The following is an 18,739-nucleotide window of genomic DNA, read 5'->3' on the forward strand; positions in this document are numbered from 1 at the left end:
AAACCGAATGGCAGCGTCTGATTGGTCAGAAAAACCTTATGATACTTCCGGATATGTCGCAAATCCGTCACATTGTATTAAAACAAGAAACTTTAGTGGTTTACAAATGTTTGTGTGTGGATTGTCATATAATTTCTCGAAATAAATATTACCCTAAACATTTTCCCGTTGTTAACCAATTTCCTAGAAGTATCAACGCAGGTGTCGGCTTCGTTCCAGCCATTTGATTGGTCAGAAACCCCCAAACCCCACACTGACGTAATTCAAACCTGTGGAACCCCCTCTCCCAATATTAGCCAATCCCAAATTGTAAACATTGATACAAGCAAGGTGTTGCCTTCGTTCGCGGCCTCTGATTAGTCAGAAAGGTGTCAAACTCCTCCCCCTCGCCAATTTACTTCCTGTGACGCTCACTGCTCCAAGGCAACCTCTGTGAAGCCTTGGACACACCAGCTGTCAAGCGCGCTTCTGGGAGGACGAAGAGGTCACGCGGTAGTTGTATTATAAATAAACACAAAATTACAAATGAGTAGTATTCTAACGTAACAGAGCCAAGAAGGAAAGAGGATCCCCAGCGCTAGATATACGTCGCTCCACTTGCCATATAAATAGGCCGTCACGGGGGTTGTCATTATGCGCGTGGGCGTGTAGGAAGTCGATTAACTAACTGGGTGTGGAAAATAACCTAGATTAACGTGTTTCCCCGTGGAGGTGGAATTACACATCGGCAAGTAGGTGACTCGAGCGGTGATGGACTTCTTGGCTGGCTGCATTGGTGGTGAGTGCGGCTAATCTCCCCCCTCCCGTTTTACCAAAGTGATGCAAGTCTGTGTTCAGATTACAACTCAATGCATTTTTAAAGAGGAACCGCGTGTAGGCACGTTCAGGCGCGTCCTGATTTGTGAATGGTCAGAGAATCCTGAAGATCCTTGAAATGACTTCCAATTGAACCTCTCTGGTGTTAAGGGACTGATTTAAAAATGAAATAATCATCCTCTGTTTATGCTGTCCCAAACAAATATTGATAAGCAAACAGCTTTGAAGCTAATATTGCTTTGTTTACTTTGGCCTTGTCGTTTCCAATGCGAGATCACAGGAAATATAAATGAAATAAGAATTTTGTAAAGTTGATCCAAATGGGAAATTTGTAATATGAGAGAAAAGTAAGTTTTATGTAAAAATTGTAAAGTCTGAATATTACATGACACCTTTTTATTTGATAAGAAGACGGCCCTAAATCTACATCATAGATTTTTAATATCACATCCAGTTATAATCATTTCCCCTTTTTTACATAATTTGTATATTTTTGTGAGATCTTTTTTTATTTATACTTCACCTCCACTTTCACTCTTTTTTTTGGGGGGGGGGGTCCGCCTCTTGTCTCTATTTCCGTGTCATTTGTGTCAAACACACACATGCTTGTGTTCTTTTCCTGGCAATCAGCTGATGGCCACCCCCTTTACAAATGGGTCATGTGATCAAACAGGTTCTTATGTCGGATTAGCTTTCGGATATTTGTTTACAACTGTAGGCTTTGATTCGTCTGCCCTCTGCCTCTGAGTCACATTATTTATGAAAGACGTTAATCATTAAAGCTTCAACTTGATGGTTTCATATTTATTTTGGTGGTTTGTCCTCAGGTGCTGCTGGAGTTTTAGTCGGTCACCCATTTGACACAGTGAAGGTAGGAAAGAACCTTCATACCTATTTGCATACGAAACAATAAAAAGACATTCAAACTGACAGAAGTAATATTAAATTAGAGCCACCTCACTGACAGTCATCAGTATGCGTGTTTGTGTGTTTTTCCTCAAGGTCAGACTCCAAGTCCAGAATGTTAATAAGCCTCTGTACCGCGGCACCTTTCACTGTTTCCAGTCGATCATCCGCCAGGAGTCGGTATGTTTGTATAGGCATATTTTCTATTTTACAGTACAGTGAGCGCTAATGGTTAGCAAGTATTCAATTCTTGAGTAGTTGCTGATACCAAGTACCGATACCACAAGTGATTGAAACGTCTTCTCCGTGCCTCTCGCAGGTGTTTGGTTTGTACAAAGGCATCGGCTCCCCGATGATGGGCCTGACCTTCATCAACGCCATTGTGTTCGGCGTGCAGGGCCAGGCCATGCGCGTGCTGGGCCAGGACACGCCCACCAACCAGTTTTTGGCGGGCGCGGCGGCGGGCGCCATCCAGTGCGTCATCTGCTGCCCGATGGAGCTGGCCAAGACGCGCATGCAGATGCAGGGCTCGGGCGAGAAGAAGTCCACCCGGAAGCTGTACAAGAACTCTGTGGACTGCCTGGTACGCATTTATCGCCGCGAGGGCATGTGGGGGATCAACCGGGGCATGGTGACCACCTTTATCCGCGAGACGCCCGCTTTTGGCTTCTACTTCCTGACGTACGACGTGCTGACGCGGCAGCTCGGCTGCGAGCCCGAAGACCGCTACATGATCCCCAAGCTGCTGTTCGCCGGCGGAATGGCGGGCATCGCCTCGTGGCTCTCCACCTACCCGGTGGACGTGATCAAGTCGCGTCTGCAGGCGGACGGCGTGGGCGGGGTCAATCGCTACGCCGGTATCGCCGACTGCGTGCGGCAGAGCGTGCGCCAGGAGGGGTACATGGTGTTCACGCAGGGGCTCACGTCCACGCTGCTGCGCGCCTTCCCCGTCAACGCCGCCACTTTCGCCACGGTCACGCTGGTGCTGATGTACGCACGCGGGCACGAGAGGGTCGCCAAAGAGTGCGAGGTGCCGCCCCAGCCCGCCAGCCACCACCCTCAAGGTCAAGCTCAGGCCCAAACTTCCGGACTGTGAGTACTGTTGCGACACTTTACAGCCTTGCAGGCCAAAGTCCAAATCGCTATGAGGTTGTTGTTGTTTTTACTTCCTTGACTAGATTTTGGCATTTTATTCCCATTTTATTCTTGACCGAAATTATTCTTGTATCAAAATATTTTTCTTTTGACGGTGGCCCCAATCACGGTTAGTCTTCCTGCCTTACTGAGGACAAAGCACTTTGTTGTCGGTTAATGAAATTGTGATCGCAGCTAATTGTGTTGATACAAGAATCAAGTGTTCTTTGATTGACACAAGGGAACAAAAGCGCTTTAGAAATGCACAACTTTATCATGTGACGTGACGGAGGTACCGATGACCAAAACGAAAGGGTATGTTCGAACTGGAATGTTTATTTTTGGTTGCCTGTGTGTTTTTACGGCAACGCTGAATGTACCGTCATTACACTCCAGCATTTGATACTGTCGGAACTTTAATTTGACCTATTTAAGATTTTACTGTCTCACATGCTGCTTTTTAAAAACTGAATGCTGGATTTGTCATGGAAAAAAAGCTATGCAATAAGCTGAGCATCAAATCAGATGTTTTATTTATACTGTCAGAATAATAGAGGGAAAATAAGTGTGTTCTTGCATTTAATAATAGATTATTCCAACTATAAAAATTTATTGCTATAATTTGCCATAAAAATTGTTTGTGTCTTTTTGTTTTGGGCACCTATCTGCTTTCTTGCCTTGCTCCTTATACAAGTGCAAGTGATACAAAAAATGCTTTGGAGGCGGTTGCTATTTGTTTATGATTTTTTTTTCCAGTCTATGAATGTCACAAATGGACAATTTGAATATTTTATTGCCTCATGCAGTTGGCTGTGAGTTTAACTTAAGACCTGGATATGATGTATATATATTTTTTTGTTGATAAAAATAAAAAAAAAATAAAAAAATCACATGCATACAATTCAAATCAGCTTTTTATTACACATCCAAAGTAACAACACTGATTACATGATCTGGTTTGACTGCAACAGATTCCAATATATGATTGCATTGCTGCTCCTTCAGGTAAGATGTTAACTTTTTGACAGTCACTTTTTGTGCGCTTAATAGACAGGAAGGGAACCTGCATTTTTAATAAAGTAGGTACCGGGTGCTCATGATACAAATGATCTGCAATGACTTTATTTGGAGTCTATTTTTTGGCAGTCTGCAGACGCTCGCTCACGTTCTCCCAGTTGATGACATTCCAGACGGCCTTAACGTAGTCAGGCCGGACATTTTTGTATTGCAGGTAGTAGGCGTGCTCCCAGACGTCGATGCCCAGGAGCGGGATGAGGCCTGGTGAGGGTCACAGGGAGCTTACAAAAGAAGCATTTGATCAGATGAGAGGAAAATAGATGCTGCTGACCTGTGGTTCCTTGCAGGGGATCCTGGTTGGCGCAAGCGGCGATACTAAGTCGTGCCGCCTGCTTGTCGTAGCCCAGCCAACCCCAGCCTGAGCCTTGAACTGCCACCGTGGCAGCAGACATCCTCTCCTTCATGCTCTGGAAGGAGCCAAAGTCCCGCTGGATGGCTGCCATGAGGTCACCTGACAGAACAATGCCGAAAATGTATTTCTAAGCTTTGCATTTTTCTCGCACCAGATTTTACCCAACAACAGGAAGCTAATTGGCTCATGTTACCTTGTGGCTCACCCCCACCATTGGGGGAGAGGTTAGTCCAAAAGATGGTGTGGTTGATGTGACCTCCTCCATTGAATTTGAGAGCAGGCTGAAGGGCAACCTGTGTCGTCACGTCTCCTAAAACAACGACCAAAGGGGAAAAAGTAGTCACAACTTGTACTTAACTAGCCAAGTACATTCACTACCTTTTGCGAGCGCCTCCTTATATTTCTCCTCGGCCACGTTGAGGTTGTTAACATATGTGGCGTGGTGCTTGCTGTGGTGCAGCTGCATGATCTCAGCGTTGATGTGAGGCTCCAGGGCGCCATAATCGTATGTCAGGTCAGGAAGCGTGTGCTTCTGTCTGTGTACCTGCTGGACGGCTTGACCCAAACTTGCAGCACACCTGAGACAGGTAGTGATGCAGATTTCTTTTTTTTTACTAAAGCATGTATTGGCTCAAAGATTACAGTCCTGCACACTCAACAAATAACATTATTTGGTCAATCATTTGCTTTTGAGCTTTTAGTGACTCATGGCAACTTAAAAGTGACTTAATTCCAAGTTATCGGGTTTGATTTGAAAGGAATTGGCATACATTATCCTGAATAGTTCACATACGTTACCTGAACGCATTTGAAGCGAATAACTTGGCAGTCAAAGTGCGTCTTTCAAAAATGAGTGCGCAACAAACTAACTTAGCCAGTAGCCAGGCAGCTTCAGTGTGTTAGCATGTGTTAGCTTTGCATAAGCAGCACAGCAGTGTCGCGCCCTGGCTAATTCACGGACACTGTACACCAAGTGCACATATATGGCTGGGAAAGTATTTTCGCTTTACCTGCGTATCTGAGCAACTCTGCAGAGCATGTTCGCGATGATGTTAGCAGAACAGAGGCTGCTTACTTAACTGAACGCTTTCAATGACTGCCCTTGAACTCAAATGCGCAAGTTCAATTTGACAGCGGCGTGCGACCGTACCATTGTCATCAAGCGGGGGTGTTTTTTGAAATGATTAGCCACATTGATATAAAGTATTGTGAGGATTTTGTAATTCCCGATTGCATTTTAAACCCGTGTTATTATATTATATGCGCGCAACATTTGTCGTGTTGTGTATTTGTCGTAAAATATAGGCGTAAAGTTTGTATTTATAGTTTAAATTTACACACAATTCAATGAGCAGTATTAAACAACGTAGATTTAAAAAATATTCTTAGTATTTATAAAATATTTGCAAACATTTTATACACTTAAAAGGATATAATCACAAAAACTACGATGACGACAGAGCTCCAAAGATCGTATGCGAATAGAGACATGTCTATTCTTCAAAACACAACCAACCGGACAATAAAAACCTCTATCGAGAAATTGCGTGTGAATAATTAAGAGTTGACGAAGAATTCGAAAGCTTTGAAATGAAATGTTAAATAATTGAATGGAGAATGTGAGAGTTAATGTTGTAATAGTTATTTTTCCTCAATGTATGGGGTGGGGACCAGGCTGAATAAACAGTTTAACCTTGGATTAGTCGATCAAGGACTGCAGAAGAAGGTTTGTGGCAAATAATAAATGAAAAAACAAAATCTGGATTTTGGCGCATCATTAGCAATTAAGATGAATACTTTTCCCGTGAAACTCAGTGAAACTTCCATTTTGTGTCCCTAAACGTGTGGAGAGTGATAGGTCGTGTTTGTTTTTCATTTCTCTGTCTCCCCCCCTCCTGTACTCTTTGTGTGACTCGGCAAGAGCTCGTCGCCATCCACCAGCCCGCCTGGCTCGTTCGTTCCATTCCGCTTCTGTCCTCCCCCTCGTTCAACAACATGACGGAGCTCCTCGCCTAAATATCAACTCGTTTTCGACAACCCGCCGTGAAGGAATCTTTCCAGCCGAAACGCCCGGAAACCACCGCCGCAAACGGGAGGTGGGGGGAGCTGGTAAGTGGCATTTGAAGGCCCCGTTTCGTGCAGCTCGACAGTCCGCTAGTTTGAGGAAAAGGAGCGAAAGGGAGGGAGTCGTTTCCTTCACCGCCATTTTGTGATAACAAGGTGCCCGAAACACAGGCGAGATTGGTGTGTTATTGCTTTTTTTCCTCGGGGAATTATCGAAGCCACGCGTCGCGGGGGGACATAATGCGTACGTTGGAGTAGCGGGGGCGATGCCGTGTGCAGTTTTAGCGGGCGAGCGTTAACGTTAGCTTGTTGTGGCTCTCGTGCTAACTGCTAGCCACCACACTTGCGAAGCTACGGACGCTCTTTACTAGCGGGCAGCTTCATCTTCCCTTTACCGTCTTGCTTCAAAACAACACATTTGAAATAAACATTTCTTAGATTGTAACGATGTCTTAATGTTTTTAAAGCAGTTATTTTACTATGTGCCCCCCCCCCCCCCCCCGTAGAGTTCACAATGACCAACGAGGAGCCTTTGCCCAAAAAGGTGAGCTTATCTTCTTTTTTATAACTGAACTACTACAATCAGTTATAAATCTAATATTGACTCTCCTTTGTTTTCTTTTCACCCAGGTTCGCCTCAGTGAATCTGACATGAAGACCTTGACCCGAGAGGAGCTGTGCACACGGTATATATACACACACAGTACAGTTTTGGCTCCTTTTGGTACAAGCAGCTCATTGTTGCATATCTTCTCGTATTGTTAGGTGGAAACAGCACGAGACGTACGTGCAGGTCCTGGAGTCCAAATATGCAGAGCTTTGTTGTAAGTAAGCATATTCACACACACACGTGTGTGTGACTCCTGATGGCAATCATGCGTGAATTGTTGATGGCTGAGACTTAGTTTCCTGATGCCTTTGCTTTCTTCGCTGGGACCGGCAGCCAATGACGTACCAGGCCTGAAGGAATCTGAGGAGAAGCTCAAGCAGCAGCAGCAGGACTCTGCCCGTAGGGAGAACATCCTGGTCATGCGGCTTGCCACCAAGGAGCAGGAGTGCACAGTATGTACATTTTTCTGCTCCTATCAATGGCAGTGGGCTTTCTCATGATTTGCATTACAAATAGACTTGAAAACCTTAGAAGATGCTAATTGCGCTTATCTTGGGTGCTGTCAATCAACGCATGCTTATTGACATTGTCATTGTAATGCGTTATATTTATTAACCAAGTCTTGGTCATGCTCCAGATCTTTTGACTAACAAACATCACTTACAAGCCACAAAGGCTTTTGATGTTTGCTTTTTGTTCGACTTACTGTCCTGGGACGTTTACTCATAAAGCTGTTTTGTTACCTCCTCGTAGACGCACATCCAGTACCTGAAGCAAGCCCAGCAGCCCAGCGCGGCCCAACTGCGCTCGTCCATGGTGGACCCGGCCATCAACTTGTTTTTCCTCAAAATGAAGGCCGAACTGGAACAGACTAAAGACAAACTGGAGCAGGCCCAAAATGAACTGAGTGCCTGGAAATTTACACCTGATAGGTAACGACAATCAAAATAACACCACCCGCTGCAACCACCACCTCCCCAATAGAAGTCAAGACTTCTGCACGCCCCCACCAACCTCACTCTCACTGCAGGAACTATGGTGGGGGAAAACTGACTAAAAGCATTCAAACTACAAAAAAAAAAAAAAAAACTGTTTTTGATCTGCGCTGCGGCAGCCGCACGTCATTAATTTTATTTAAAAAAAAAGAAAGAGACAGTATGGTCAGATGACACTTGTGTCCCCCCCACCCACCCACCGCCACCAAAGGAGTCCGGACTGTTCCTGAAGACTGTCCCTTTACCGCACGGATATGCCGCCGCCCCCCCACCCCACCTGCCTCCTCCGCTCGAAGCAGACAGTTGACAGCTAAAATAGGGGGCGGCTAGCCGAAAAAGCGCAATTGGAAGCCTCTAAAGACAATTGTCGTACTCGTCTAAACGGTGGAACGGGCCACACGTACCTGACTTGTGGGACAGTCTAGACACCACCCAGTCGCAGTGGCAGAGTTTTAAAAAGTAAGACTAGAAGTGTGGGCGGAGCCACGACCCGCAATGTACTTTTGGGTGCACGCCACCTTTCCCCGCCCACCCCTCCCGCTCATGGTAGCGTGTTTCCATGTTTTGTGTTTGTTTATTTTGTGCCTTGTTTTCCTACCATCGGCCTCCTTGGCGCGTCTCGCCGTCGAGCGCCGCGTTTCACCCCCAGCGTTGGGAAACGCGCCGCTCGAGGCGCACGGCGAGTTCCCTTTGCGAGCTGTCAATGCAAAAATGTTGTTGAAGTTGATGACAATGTACCGGCCGCTTGTATTTTGGCATTGTTGGCTCTTTGACTGTTTTGTGCTGTTCTGTGTTCAAAATTCATGACCTTACAAAGCCGCCGCTCAGCAAGACATTGAGTTTTATTTTACTTAATTGCTTTATGGTATTTCTGCAATATGTGGACAGTTTGACAGGGCGGGACTGCAACATGCTTAGGTTGAATAATGTATTGAGGTGACTCCCATTTCATCACATTTCATACAAGCTTGTTTCTGGTAACGCAGAAGAGTCTTTTAAATACATAGATTTCATTTTAGTCCAGTGGTCTTTTTCTAACTGAGCAATTTCTTGCTGCGGTTTTCGATGTTGATGACATCTGATTGTCGTTTTAGAATGCACGCAAGGGACGGACGGCGCCGCCGTCCGTCTCTGGGATGCCTCTGCCTCGCCATGTTTTTGTCTCCTGGTTCATCATGTGATGTCAGCCTTGTTTCCCTTGCAGCCAGACGGGGAAGAAGCTGATGGCCAAGTGTCGGATGCTGATCCAGGAAAACCAGGAGCTGGGGAAACAGCAGTCGCAGGGGCGCATCGCCCAGCTGGAGGCCGAGCTGGCACTGCAGAAGAAGTACAGTGAGGAGCTGAAGAGCAGCCAAGATGGTAAGAACCAGACAATTGTTTTCGAATCAGCTGCCATATGTGTTGAAAATAATCTGAACCTGTGATGCTGGTTGCCCCCCCGTTAGAGCTCAATGACTTCATCATCCAGCTGGATGAGGAGGTGGAGGGCATGCAGAGCACCATCTTGGTGCTGCAGCAGCAGCTCAAGGACACCCGGCAGCAGCTCACTCAGCCTCCTCAGGGAGTCTGCGCAGGGCCCAGCAGGACGTCAGCGACCGCCGAGCCGGCCGTCCCCATGGAGCAGGGCGCCTCCTCGGACCCTGCCGGCAAAGACTTCGGGCGGGTGTCCAACGGGCCCAGCAAGGCGGCCGCTTCCCAGAAAGGCGCCGCCGCGCCCGCCCTCTACCGGGAGGTCAGCAGCACTGATGAAGACTTCGCCATGTCTCCCATGGCGTCCAGCCCCGGTGAAGCCGAGACCAAACTGTCCAACCACTCGGAGGAGGTGTCGGGGAGTCATGGCGGGGCCCGGAGTGGGGCGCCGGTCGCTTTGAGCGCAGGCTACGAGAGCGTGGACTCTCCGACGGGCAGCGAGACCTCATTGACTCAGCACTCGAACGACACGGACTCCACCACCGATCTCCACGAGGACAAGGCTGCTGCCCAAGTCAGCAAGGGCACCAGGACTTCACGGCACGCTCAAAACGGCCTGGACTCCACCGCAAGCGACGGTGCCGTTTTGTAATGTACCCCTGATTAAAAAAAACGTATGGTCTTTTTTTTTTTTTTATACAGAACAAGATGACAAATGCATAGTGTGTAATACAGCGTTGCTGTCAGGCACTTTGTTTTCCTGCCCTTCCCCTTTTGCTTCTCGTGAAACACATTTGGGAACATGGGAGATGGTTAATGTTAGATGCAATTGAGCGGATGTTTGATTTAAAACAAAAAAATACACTAGTATGTTTCAGTCTGCTGTTCATTTGAGTTGGCCATTCACATCCACTGTTTTAACTTGTCAAGTTCAAGAATTGTGGCATAAACATCTCACTTAGCTCACCTGTGTTCATATTTTTTTATTTCAATTTTAAAATTTCATTTAAAAAAAAAAAAAAATGTTCAAATTCTTCTGTGAGTAGTTTCTATGAGATGTTCATATTCTGACTTCAGTCCTTTTCATGTACTGACCAAATACAAATAAAGGATTTTAATACAAAGGGAACAGCCAGTTATTACTCTTGATCAATACATGACTCGCTAAAAAACCCGAAATGTAGCTTTTAATTTTTTTTTTAACTATAATAAAGGTATATAAATAAATAATTGGCTGCCTTTGATCCATAACAGGAGCTCCACAACTTCCACGCCACACGGTGGCGCTGGCGTGCTGTTCTAGTCCAGTAATAGCGCAGAATTGCACCGAATCAGCTGCTGTTTGCACACAACAGGAAGACTGGACATAGCAAAGAGCAGCAGACTGCAGCCAAGTCAACATGGATAAAGAGCCCGTTGTCATCGTCTCTGCCGCGCGGACACCAATTGGTAAAGTACACACACTTTTTGCGCCACTTTCATTCATTTAAAAGCCACTTCCTCAATTTTAATTGTTTTTCTCATTGAATTGATATGAACCGTTGCTCGTCGTTTTCTCGTCGTCCTCGCGATTTATTCACATAGAAGCGACCGTCAAAATATTTCTTTTAAATTGTGTCAAATGTTTGTAAATTAACCATATTTAGCAAATGTTGAAAGTTTAATCAATAAGTGATTTCGTGACGTAGGGTCACGCTGAGTTCCTATTGGTTACATCCCGTGTCCTCTCTGGGTCAAAGGCTGTGATTGGCTCAATAGTCATAGGCCCACGGAAATGGCACGATGTGATTGGTTACTGACAACATGGGAGCACATTGGACCATCATTTGTTTAGTTTTGCATTTTTGTGAAAGAATAATAACAATCTATTTTTATATCATGCGAAATATATTTCTCCGTTTTATTTTACCATCACATTTATTAATATTTGACATTGACAATGAATATCAATTAATGATATCCACCTAATACAAACAGATGTACTAAATCGAACTACACTGTCCTCAAATAAAAAATCTGAATGCATGTCCAGTGTTACAATATTGCATTTCTATTTTTTTTTCCTCAAAGGGTCCTTGAATGGTTCTCTGTCCACGGTGCCTTTGCATGATCTATGTTCCGTGGTGATTAAGGATGTCCTGAAGCGGGCTGCAGTGAAGCCAGAAGACGTGTCCGAGGTCATTTTGGGGCACGTCCTGACGGCAGGTATGAGTAAAATTGGCTTGGTGAACGTCCAGTCACTAATTAAATTGAATCTGTCCTTTTGTCTCTGAGGTCACGGGCAGAATCCGGCGCGTCAGGCCAGTGTCGGTGCAGGCATCCCCTTCTCGGTCCCGGCGTGGAGCTGCCAGATGGTGTGCGGTTCTGGGCTGAAAGCTGTCTGTTTGGGGGCTCAGTCCATCCAGACCGGAGAGTCCGCTGTGGTGGTGGCAGGAGGCATGGAGAGTATGAGCAGGGTGAGGATTGCACTAGTTGATTCAATTTGAAACAAAATGTAAATTCGTGAAGGAGCCGTGTGACATCATTGTTTTCCCTCTTCAGGCTCCTCACACACTGAACATGCGGGCAGGAGTGAAAATGGGCGACGCCTCCCTGCAGGACTCAATGGTAGCCGACGGTTTGACCGACGCCTTTCATGGCTACCATATGGGCATCACAGGTGGGCTCCGTACAAAATGAGTGTTTAAATGCAGAGTGTTTAAATGTCAGGTTTTTATGATATAATAAACCATTTTTTTTTGCTACTCTCAGCCGAGAATGTGGCCAAGCAGTGGGACGTCAGTCGAGAAGCGCAGGACGTGTTTGCCGTCCGGTCGCAGAATAAGGTGGAAGCGGCTCAGAAAGCGGGATACTTCCTTCAGGAGATTGTCCCAGTTGTGGTTCCGTCCAGGAAAGGCATGTAACAATTTTTTTATTTCACTGATGAATTGGCTGATATTAGCTGGTAACGTTCCTGCTGTTTTCCCCCTCTCACTTCTGCAGGCGCGGTGGAAGTGAAAGTGGACGAGTTCCCTCGCCACGGCAGCCATCTTGAGAGCATGTCCAAGCTCAGGCCGTGCTTCGTGAAAGACGCTAGCGGCACCGTCACCGCCGGCAACGCCTCAGGTGAGTGGAATGTTGCACACCGGTGCAAATGAACTTGATCTTTGAGGACTTTCTCACTCTGTAGGTATCAATGACGGCGCGGCCGCCGTCGTACTCATGAGCCAATCGGAGGCCTCAAAGCGAGGCCTCAAAGCCATGGCCCGGATTGTGTCGTGGGCTCAAGCTGGGCTCGACCCGTCCGTCATGGGCACTGGGCCCATACCCGCCATCAGGAAAGCGGTGAGAAGTGGACACTCATTTATTTGAATTAGCTTGTTTTTGAGATGGCAATAATAATCATGGGCTATCAAAAAAATGCTGGTGATTTATCTAATGGTGTTTTTCTAGGTGGAGAAGGCAGGGTGGCAACCGGACCAGGTTGATCTCTTTGAGATCAACGAGGCCTTCGCCGCACAGTCCATTGCCGTAGTTAAAGAGCTTGGCTTGCAAGAAGAAAAGGTACCATTAAAATCTTTTAAAAAAGATTCTACGTGGGCATGAAACTCATTTTCTGCTACAGGTGAACGTGAACGGCGGCGCCATCTCACTGGGTCATCCCATCGGCATGTCGGGCTGCAGGATTCTGGTGACGCTGCTGCACGCGCTCCAGAGGACCGGCGGTCGGACAGGCGTGGCGTCCCTGTGCATCGGCGGAGGGATGGGCATCGCCATGTGTGTGGAGAGGCTCTGATGTCACATTGTTTACACTTCAAGATTGCTCAATGTGGTGAGTTTGGACCGCAACCTTATCAAATGTGATGGCAAGTAGCAGCCCCCTCACTAATAGAGCTGAATAAATGTCCCTAGGTGCGTAATTACTAACACTTAAGAACTTTAGATGTTCTCTCTAAGAGAGTATGGTCGCTTGTAACTCAACATTCCATAGGAATGGACTCTAGAAGAACGATATGTGCCATAAGATGAGGTTATGTGAATATTCATCTAAGACGGAACCAATGACAGAATTAGTCCTCCATTTTAGCACGTGTGCACGATTTGTGAATGTGGGCACATTGCAAAACACGTCATATTGTTAAGTTGTTTATTAAAGAACAGTTCCGATACCAAAATGATCACATTTGAAAACAGCCACATTGCTGGTTCCTTGGAATCCTATACAATGTAAAAAACGTTTACAACATCAACAGAAAGAAAATGTAGTTTGAATAACATGACAACTTTTGTAAATTTAAAGTCCGTCCATCAAAATGACAATTGAAATTTCACTGCATGTAAAAAACATTAAATAAAAACATCAAATACAAACTGAATGTGAATTCGCTTAGAAACTAGAATGCCTCAGCTTGGTGACCCAGACCTTCCACGGAATCGATATGGACATCCTCTCAAAGTACTGGAAATGTATATTTGTCCCCGTATACTCCTTTGAGATGCATGTAGAAGAACAAGGGGCAAATCGTCTCACTACTTCCCTGCTTGGTGAGCTTGACGTCTCAGCAGTACGTAAATCTTCTCCTTGATCCAGTCTTTGTTGTACGGCTGGTACGTTTGAGTGTCCGCTCTGTAACTGGGGGGGGGGGGGGGGGGGGAATTCAAATTTGGAATCATGCATATTGTGTTTAATTCAATTGAGACACTTACACAAGACAACTCAGGTCCGCCAAGTCGTCAATGAAGTCAAACAATTGACTAATGTCGTATGTGATGGACGGGCTGTTTGGATTCATTCTCTTGAGGTGCTCTTCATACATTTTGCACACACCTGGGAGAAATATGCACATGGGAAAGACATTAGAAACTTCCATGTTGCTCCCTTCGCATCATAAAACAAATTCTCAGTCATGTTAATGTACGCATCCTGAGCCAGAGGGGTCGTGCTTTGAAACTACGGAAGCCGCACGAGTTGCTAACATTGTTCAGCTGTGATCATTAGCAAATTGGCAAACTTTCACCACACAAGATAAGTCACAGGTTGTATTTTAGCGAGATTAGCATGGTGAAACTTTCAGACCTTCCATGCATTCATTCACCGACTCGTAGTCAGCATACGTTCGGCCTTCGGGTTTCTTGGTGGGCTGAACCAACAGGATCGTGTGCGACTACGAAATGGACAAAAGTCGAAAGGTGAGACAAGAATCATAAAATAATACGTATGACGAGTAGAGAAGCAATATTATTTTCTTTATTTGTGTTTGGTTCGCACCGCACGTTTGACCCAGTTAGCCAGCTAGCTCGTTAGCGTAGCTGCAGCTGCCCGTTAACTTAATTTGATGCACATTTGTTAAAGCCTAAAACAATGCATTCACTCACCATGTTCGAGTTTAAATGAAACGAATGTATTCTAATTCCTGCACGACAAATCTGGGATGAAACGGCACGACAAATACGATTTACAAATCCCTCTTTGCCTTGAAGCTGTTTACGTTTAGATACTGACAGGAAGTGACGTCTTGGCATTTCCTGTATCAAGAGAAAGGATTTCAAAACAAAGTGTTTACAAAGTAAGAGTGTAGTCCTCATATACAATTTATTATTATTATATCAATTAACTGTACTTTACTGTTTTGTTTTTTTCTGATGGTATTAGTACATTGTAAACATTTCAACTGTAAAGTACCACCAAACTGAATTACAGCATCTATGTAATATACGTGTCAAATAGTTTGTGATTACAGTATTTTTTCAAACACTGTGACTTTGAAATTAAAAAGGGACCTTAGAAGCATAAGATGGAAGAGTATTTATTTTATTCCTTTTGTTCCTTGCAGATGAGCCGTAATAAACAAAAAAGTCAAACTTTTATTTTACCAGCATAAAAGAAGAGATGAAGCAAGCCACAATCACATCATGCACACTTTGCATTTCAATTGTTAGTATGCGGTGGCGGTCTCACATGCCGTCTGACACTCCCCGAGAGAAGCAAAATTGTTATTGTTGCCCTGGCAGCCTCCAAACCAAAACTCTTGGCATCTGCCAGTGCTTGCGTTGTAATAGAAGCGTCTCTTCCAGGTGTCACAGGGGCCCTCAAAACGTGGCAGCGAGCAGGCACCGTGTGGAACAGGACGGACTGGATGGCTTGTGTGCTGCGTAGGAATCAAAGGTAAATACAGTCTGAATCATATTTTCGAAGGGAACGAGTCTTTTGGGTGCTTGTGTTTCGAACACTTATTTTACTATAATGCACCTGCAAAACATTTAGAACATTTTTATAGGCTTGATGAGGCCCTCAAAATTAAAATTTGCTAAATATATCTGAACTGTTTCATCACACAAATAGAAAAGAAACAGAACAATTATTTTTACCACAGTAGTTTGGTATTCAGAACATCCGGCTCTCCCAAATCCGCTAGCAGCAGTGACCCCATCCAGACAACATCCATATCTAAAAATGGAAGGCATGTCAGCATTACATTTATTTGCATTGTAAAATTGGCACCAAAATATCTACCTGCTGTTTACGCAGTTATGTTGGGCGCAACCCTCAAGTCCCGGCCCGCTGGCGGAGCTACGACCATCGGGGCAGCAGCCGTAATAAGACCGGGCGCAGTCGGGAGCGTTTACTCTCACGTTGGGATTGTTGTTAGTGTTTGGCCTGATCGCTGGATCGGATGAAGAGAAACGATGTATATGAATGTCATAGATTTTGTCATGTGAAGAACCGAGATCTGGAATATTTTTTTTTCCTCTTATGACAAACTGGTTGTAAATACCAAAAAAAGTAATTGACTACACACATGATGGATTTGCAGGAACGTAGGGTACAAATCCCGTCGTGGTGCTTTCATGCAACCCTGGACTCTGTAGACTCGGGACACCTCGAGAAGAAAATATTCATCAAGTAAATACAACTTCCTCGAAAGACTGTTTGGCCACTTGACTGACTTTGAGCTTGGTGGCAGGGCTGTACGTTGCATTCCTCCACAGTTACGGGCCTCCTTGAAATCCCGCACCTGACCACCGGGTAAGGGGTCAGGCTGCCGTCGAAACAGCCCACCTGCCTTTCCCTCACGCCGCCGCCACAGCTGCGAGTGCACTGCAGATATGCAATTTCAAGAATTCAAAGTCAAGAATAAGGCGACCGCTTGTCCCATTCCGCTTACCAATCCGTAGGAGGCCACGTGCCATGTGACGTGCTGGCGGCAGGCCAGTCTCCTGCACACTTGGACCGAGGAAGGTCTCGTGAAGGCGGCGCAGGCGCCGTCGTCCAGACGTTCACCCTTGGCGCCCTCGCAGGTCACCTCTCGCGTCTGCTGGCCTACCCCGCAAGTCACCGAGCACTGCCGAGCGAGCCGATCAAAACGGAGAGATTAGCCAGCTGAAATCTAGTTTCCTCGCGAATGTTTCTAGATAGCAACCTGGGAGAAGACGGAGACTCTGTACTTTGCTCCGCACGAGTTGGTGTTGCACGCCTGCTGCCACTGAGGCCTCTGCAGGCCCTGATCGATGCAGAAGCTTTCGGCCACCGTGCGGGAGTTGAGTTGGTCCCGAAGCCAACACTCCACGGTGCGATACTGCATCCCGCCACCGCAAGTAGTCGAGCAGGCACCGTAAGCGTTGGCTCTATACTCGTACATTTGGGTCCCGTCGGGGTTCGCGGTGTGAGTGGGAGCCGAGTACTCTGGTTGTGGGACATTTTCCAGACCCAAAATAACCCCTTGGCTCACTGCCTGGAAGATCCATCACATGATAAAGAAAAAAAAAATTAATGAGGCTTTGCAAAGATGAAATCTTTATTAGTTCTCACCTTGCACATGCCGTCCACACAGATGTCATTTCGGCCCACGTGGCACAAGGTCCCGTCCACCACTTTGGGCCGGTGACGATAAACGGTGTTATGTTCTCGGGTGATGCAGTTCAGCTCACACGGGTTGGCTGCAGAAACGGAACATTCTCCATTCTTGTAACCGAGTATTTGAGCGATTTAGATTTTTTGGGGACGCCGCATACCTCCGTAATATGGCACCCAAGTGTGATGTTTTCCCTGAACGAAAATTCTGTCAAATTGGGAACATTGCTCCTCTCGGAAGTCTCTGGATCCCACCGGGCACTCCTACAAACAGGAGAAGCCGTTGAATGCTACATTTTATCGGCTACACCTGAATAATTGATTCATTTACGATATTCCAACAATAGTCTTCTCTCTTTCCTCGTTTGATTGTACTGGTGTACCTAATGTATTGTCTGGGTAATATCAGTACTATATATGTTTCAAATTGAATACTCACATTCAGGTTACAGAGCTGAAAGGACTTGGATGATCCCTTGCAGTTATGACCTCCATCCGTCCTACAAAAAAAAAATTGTAATCATTAGCTTAATTATTTCAATAGCGGGCTAACCTGTGTGTTACCTCAATGTGATACATTTCCTCGTCCTCATTGCAACTCCCGTGCCGCAAGAGCGGCTGCAGGGCCCAAAGGGCCCAAACTCACCCCAGTGGTCCTGGAGCGTCTGTGATTGCTAGAAGTGCAGACACATTTCGAAAACAATAATAATAATTTTAATCATTCCCATAATATTGTAAATATCCTGCAAGTACAAGACAAGTTGAGCACGTCACATAGAGCAATATCGCTAGCACGTCTTGTGGATTTTCGGAACATACTGTTCTGAAAATCCCCCATGTCAAACATTACCAGATGTGAGACTCACTGTAAAGGCGGGTACAGCCAGAAGATGGACCAGAGCCAAGACCCTCAGCGTGTCCATTTTTAGCACACTGCAAAAACATCAAGTAATTTATTTTTGACTGCATACGCATTCAAGCGTAATAACCAAAAACGGCATTTTTTTTTTTTTCCCCGCACAAATTAAAAAATCTTTGACTCCATTTTAAATGTAAATGCCATCGGTTCCAATACTTTTGGCAATATTGCACTATTATTCTGATCTTCTTACCTTCTGGAAGAGAACGCTCAAATGGTAGGAATTCAGTAGCTCAGCAGTCCAGATGTGCTCTTAAAAGTGAAGTGACACACACACACACACGCGCGCCGCTTTTCTATAGTCTTCCTCCCTCTTGGCGCCGCACCGCAGCCAATCAGGTGTCCGAGTTCAACCATAACGCTTCATACCACGCCTGTGCCAGATTTAACATGTCATTTACGTGTTAAAGGGGTGTTTATAGTCTGGAGACTCGTGCAGAAAGAGAGGAGGAGGGAGGAAAAAAACAATTTTTGGAAGAGTATGTTTAGTCAGACCGCATCTAAGATTGTCATTATCGCAATTTTAAAAAAACACGTTTTAAGATTCATGGATTGATTAAGTCAAGGTCAGTTAAAATAACACAGTTAAATTGTTTATTTGAATGCATTTCAAGATAAGCGTTTA

General features: G+C 45.6%; 6 protein-coding genes across 6 annotated transcripts; 3 read left to right on the forward strand and 3 right to left on the reverse strand.

Moving 5' to 3' along the window:
- Positions 1-154: 154 nt before the first annotated feature.
- Positions 155-3,752, forward strand: LOC119117701 (mitochondrial basic amino acids transporter-like). The gene is made up of 4 exons (XM_037244145.1): positions 155-778; positions 1,644-1,687; positions 1,819-1,902; positions 2,042-3,752. The coding sequence occupies exons 1-4, from the start codon at positions 751-753 to the stop codon at positions 2,816-2,818; spliced, it is 933 nt and encodes a 310-aa protein (XP_037100040.1). The 5' UTR covers positions 155-750; the 3' UTR covers positions 2,819-3,752.
- On the reverse strand, positions 3,753-5,450 carry sod2 (superoxide dismutase 2, mitochondrial). The gene is made up of 5 exons (XM_037244150.1): positions 5,296-5,450; positions 4,664-4,863; positions 4,479-4,595; positions 4,205-4,384; positions 3,753-4,134 (listed from the first exon to the last, which is right to left on the reverse strand). The coding sequence occupies exons 1-5, from the start codon at positions 5,322-5,324 to the stop codon at positions 3,989-3,991; spliced, it is 672 nt and encodes a 223-aa protein (XP_037100045.1). The 5' UTR covers positions 5,325-5,450; the 3' UTR covers positions 3,753-3,988.
- A 729-nt stretch (positions 5,451-6,179) lies between these two features.
- On the forward strand, positions 6,180-10,488 carry LOC119118082 (WT1 associated protein). Its single transcript, XM_037244828.1, has 8 exons — positions 6,180-6,394; positions 6,856-6,893; positions 6,980-7,035; positions 7,115-7,173; positions 7,293-7,411; positions 7,713-7,891; positions 9,159-9,313; positions 9,400-10,488. Exons 2-8 carry the CDS (start codon positions 6,864-6,866, stop codon positions 10,014-10,016), a joined length of 1,215 nt encoding a protein of 404 aa, XP_037100723.1. The 5' UTR covers positions 6,180-6,394; positions 6,856-6,863; the 3' UTR covers positions 10,017-10,488.
- A 198-nt stretch (positions 10,489-10,686) lies between these two features.
- acat2 (acetyl-CoA acetyltransferase 2) lies at positions 10,687-13,578 on the forward strand. Its single transcript, XM_037244734.1, has 9 exons — positions 10,687-10,813; positions 11,435-11,569; positions 11,639-11,820; positions 11,906-12,023; positions 12,116-12,259; positions 12,347-12,469; positions 12,534-12,688; positions 12,797-12,907; positions 12,969-13,578. The coding sequence occupies exons 1-9, from the start codon at positions 10,765-10,767 to the stop codon at positions 13,137-13,139; spliced, it is 1,188 nt and encodes a 395-aa protein (XP_037100629.1). The 5' UTR covers positions 10,687-10,764; the 3' UTR covers positions 13,140-13,578.
- On the reverse strand, positions 13,480-14,880 carry LOC119118032 (enhancer of rudimentary homolog). Its single transcript, XM_037244736.1, has 4 exons — positions 14,720-14,880; positions 14,421-14,508; positions 14,051-14,171; positions 13,480-13,976 (listed from the first exon to the last, which is right to left on the reverse strand). Exons 1-4 carry the CDS (start codon positions 14,864-14,866, stop codon positions 13,874-13,876), a joined length of 459 nt encoding a protein of 152 aa, XP_037100631.1. The 5' UTR covers positions 14,867-14,880; the 3' UTR covers positions 13,480-13,873.
- Positions 14,881-15,134: 254 nt separating this feature from the next.
- paplnb (papilin b, proteoglycan-like sulfated glycoprotein) lies at positions 15,135-18,472 on the reverse strand. Its single transcript, XM_037244733.1, has 13 exons — positions 18,308-18,472; positions 18,062-18,128; positions 17,760-17,869; positions 17,635-17,695; positions 17,357-17,459; positions 17,154-17,281; positions 16,765-17,076; positions 16,510-16,686; positions 16,292-16,442; positions 16,144-16,224; positions 15,858-16,008; positions 15,713-15,791; positions 15,135-15,492 (listed from the first exon to the last, which is right to left on the reverse strand). The coding sequence occupies exons 2-13, from the start codon at positions 18,116-18,118 to the stop codon at positions 15,280-15,282; spliced, it is 1,623 nt and encodes a 540-aa protein (XP_037100628.1). The 5' UTR covers positions 18,119-18,128; positions 18,308-18,472; the 3' UTR covers positions 15,135-15,279.
- Between the last annotated feature and the right edge of the window lie 267 nt (positions 18,473-18,739).

The sequence above is a fragment of the Syngnathus acus genome, chromosome 24, assembly GCF_901709675.1.
Source record: "Syngnathus acus chromosome 24, fSynAcu1.2, whole genome shotgun sequence".
NCBI lineage: Eukaryota > Metazoa > Chordata > Actinopteri > Syngnathiformes > Syngnathidae > Syngnathus > Syngnathus acus.

Coding starts and splice junctions, on each gene's coding strand:
- LOC119117701 (XM_037244145.1), top strand. CDS start 751: ATGGACTTCTTGGCTGGCTGCATTGGTG. Junction 779..1,643: donor CTTGGCTGGCTGCATTGGTG/GTGAGTGCGGCT, acceptor GTTTGTCCTCAG/GTGCTGCTGGAGTTTTAGTC. Junction 1,688..1,818: donor ACCCATTTGACACAGTGAAG/GTAGGAAAGAAC, acceptor TTTTTCCTCAAG/GTCAGACTCCAAGTCCAGAA.
- sod2 (XM_037244150.1), bottom strand. CDS start 5,324: ATGCTCTGCAGAGTTGCTCAGATACGCAG. Junction 4,385..4,478: donor TGGTGGGGGTGAGCCACAAG/GTAACATGAGCC, acceptor TTGTTCTGTCAG/GTGACCTCATGGCAGCCATC. Junction 4,135..4,204: donor TCCCCTGCAAGGAACCACAG/GTCAGCAGCATC, acceptor GACCCTCACCAG/GCCTCATCCCGCTCCTGGGC.
- LOC119118082 (XM_037244828.1), top strand. CDS start 6,864: ATGACCAACGAGGAGCCTTTGCCCAAAAAG. Junction 7,174..7,292: donor CAAATATGCAGAGCTTTGTT/GTAAGTAAGCAT, acceptor TGGGACCGGCAG/CCAATGACGTACCAGGCCTG. Junction 7,412..7,712: donor CCAAGGAGCAGGAGTGCACA/GTATGTACATTT, acceptor ACCTCCTCGTAG/ACGCACATCCAGTACCTGAA.
- acat2 (XM_037244734.1), top strand. CDS start 10,765: ATGGATAAAGAGCCCGTTGTCATCGTCTCTGCCGCGCGGACACCAATT. Junction 10,814..11,434: donor TGCCGCGCGGACACCAATTG/GTAAAGTACACA, acceptor TTTTCCTCAAAG/GGTCCTTGAATGGTTCTCTG. Junction 11,821..11,905: donor GCATGGAGAGTATGAGCAGG/GTGAGGATTGCA, acceptor TTCCCTCTTCAG/GCTCCTCACACACTGAACAT.
- LOC119118032 (XM_037244736.1), bottom strand. CDS start 14,866: ATGCCAAGACGTCACTTCCTGTCAGTATCTAAACGTAAACAGCTTCAA. Junction 14,509..14,719: donor TTCATTTAAACTCGAACATG/GTGAGTGAATGC, acceptor TCCATTTCGTAG/TCGCACACGATCCTGTTGGT. Junction 13,977..14,050: donor GCGGACCTGAGTTGTCTTGT/GTAAGTGTCTCA, acceptor CCCCCCCCCCAG/TTACAGAGCGGACACTCAAA.
- paplnb (XM_037244733.1), bottom strand. CDS start 18,118: ATGGACACGCTGAGGGTCTTGGCTCTGGTCCATCTTCTGGCTGTACCC. Junction 16,443..16,509: donor ACGTGGCCTCCTACGGATTG/GTAAGCGGAATG, acceptor GCATATCTGCAG/TGCACTCGCAGCTGTGGCGG. Junction 16,009..16,143: donor CGTTCCTGCAAATCCATCAT/GTGTGTAGTCAA, acceptor CATCCGATCCAG/CGATCAGGCCAAACACTAAC.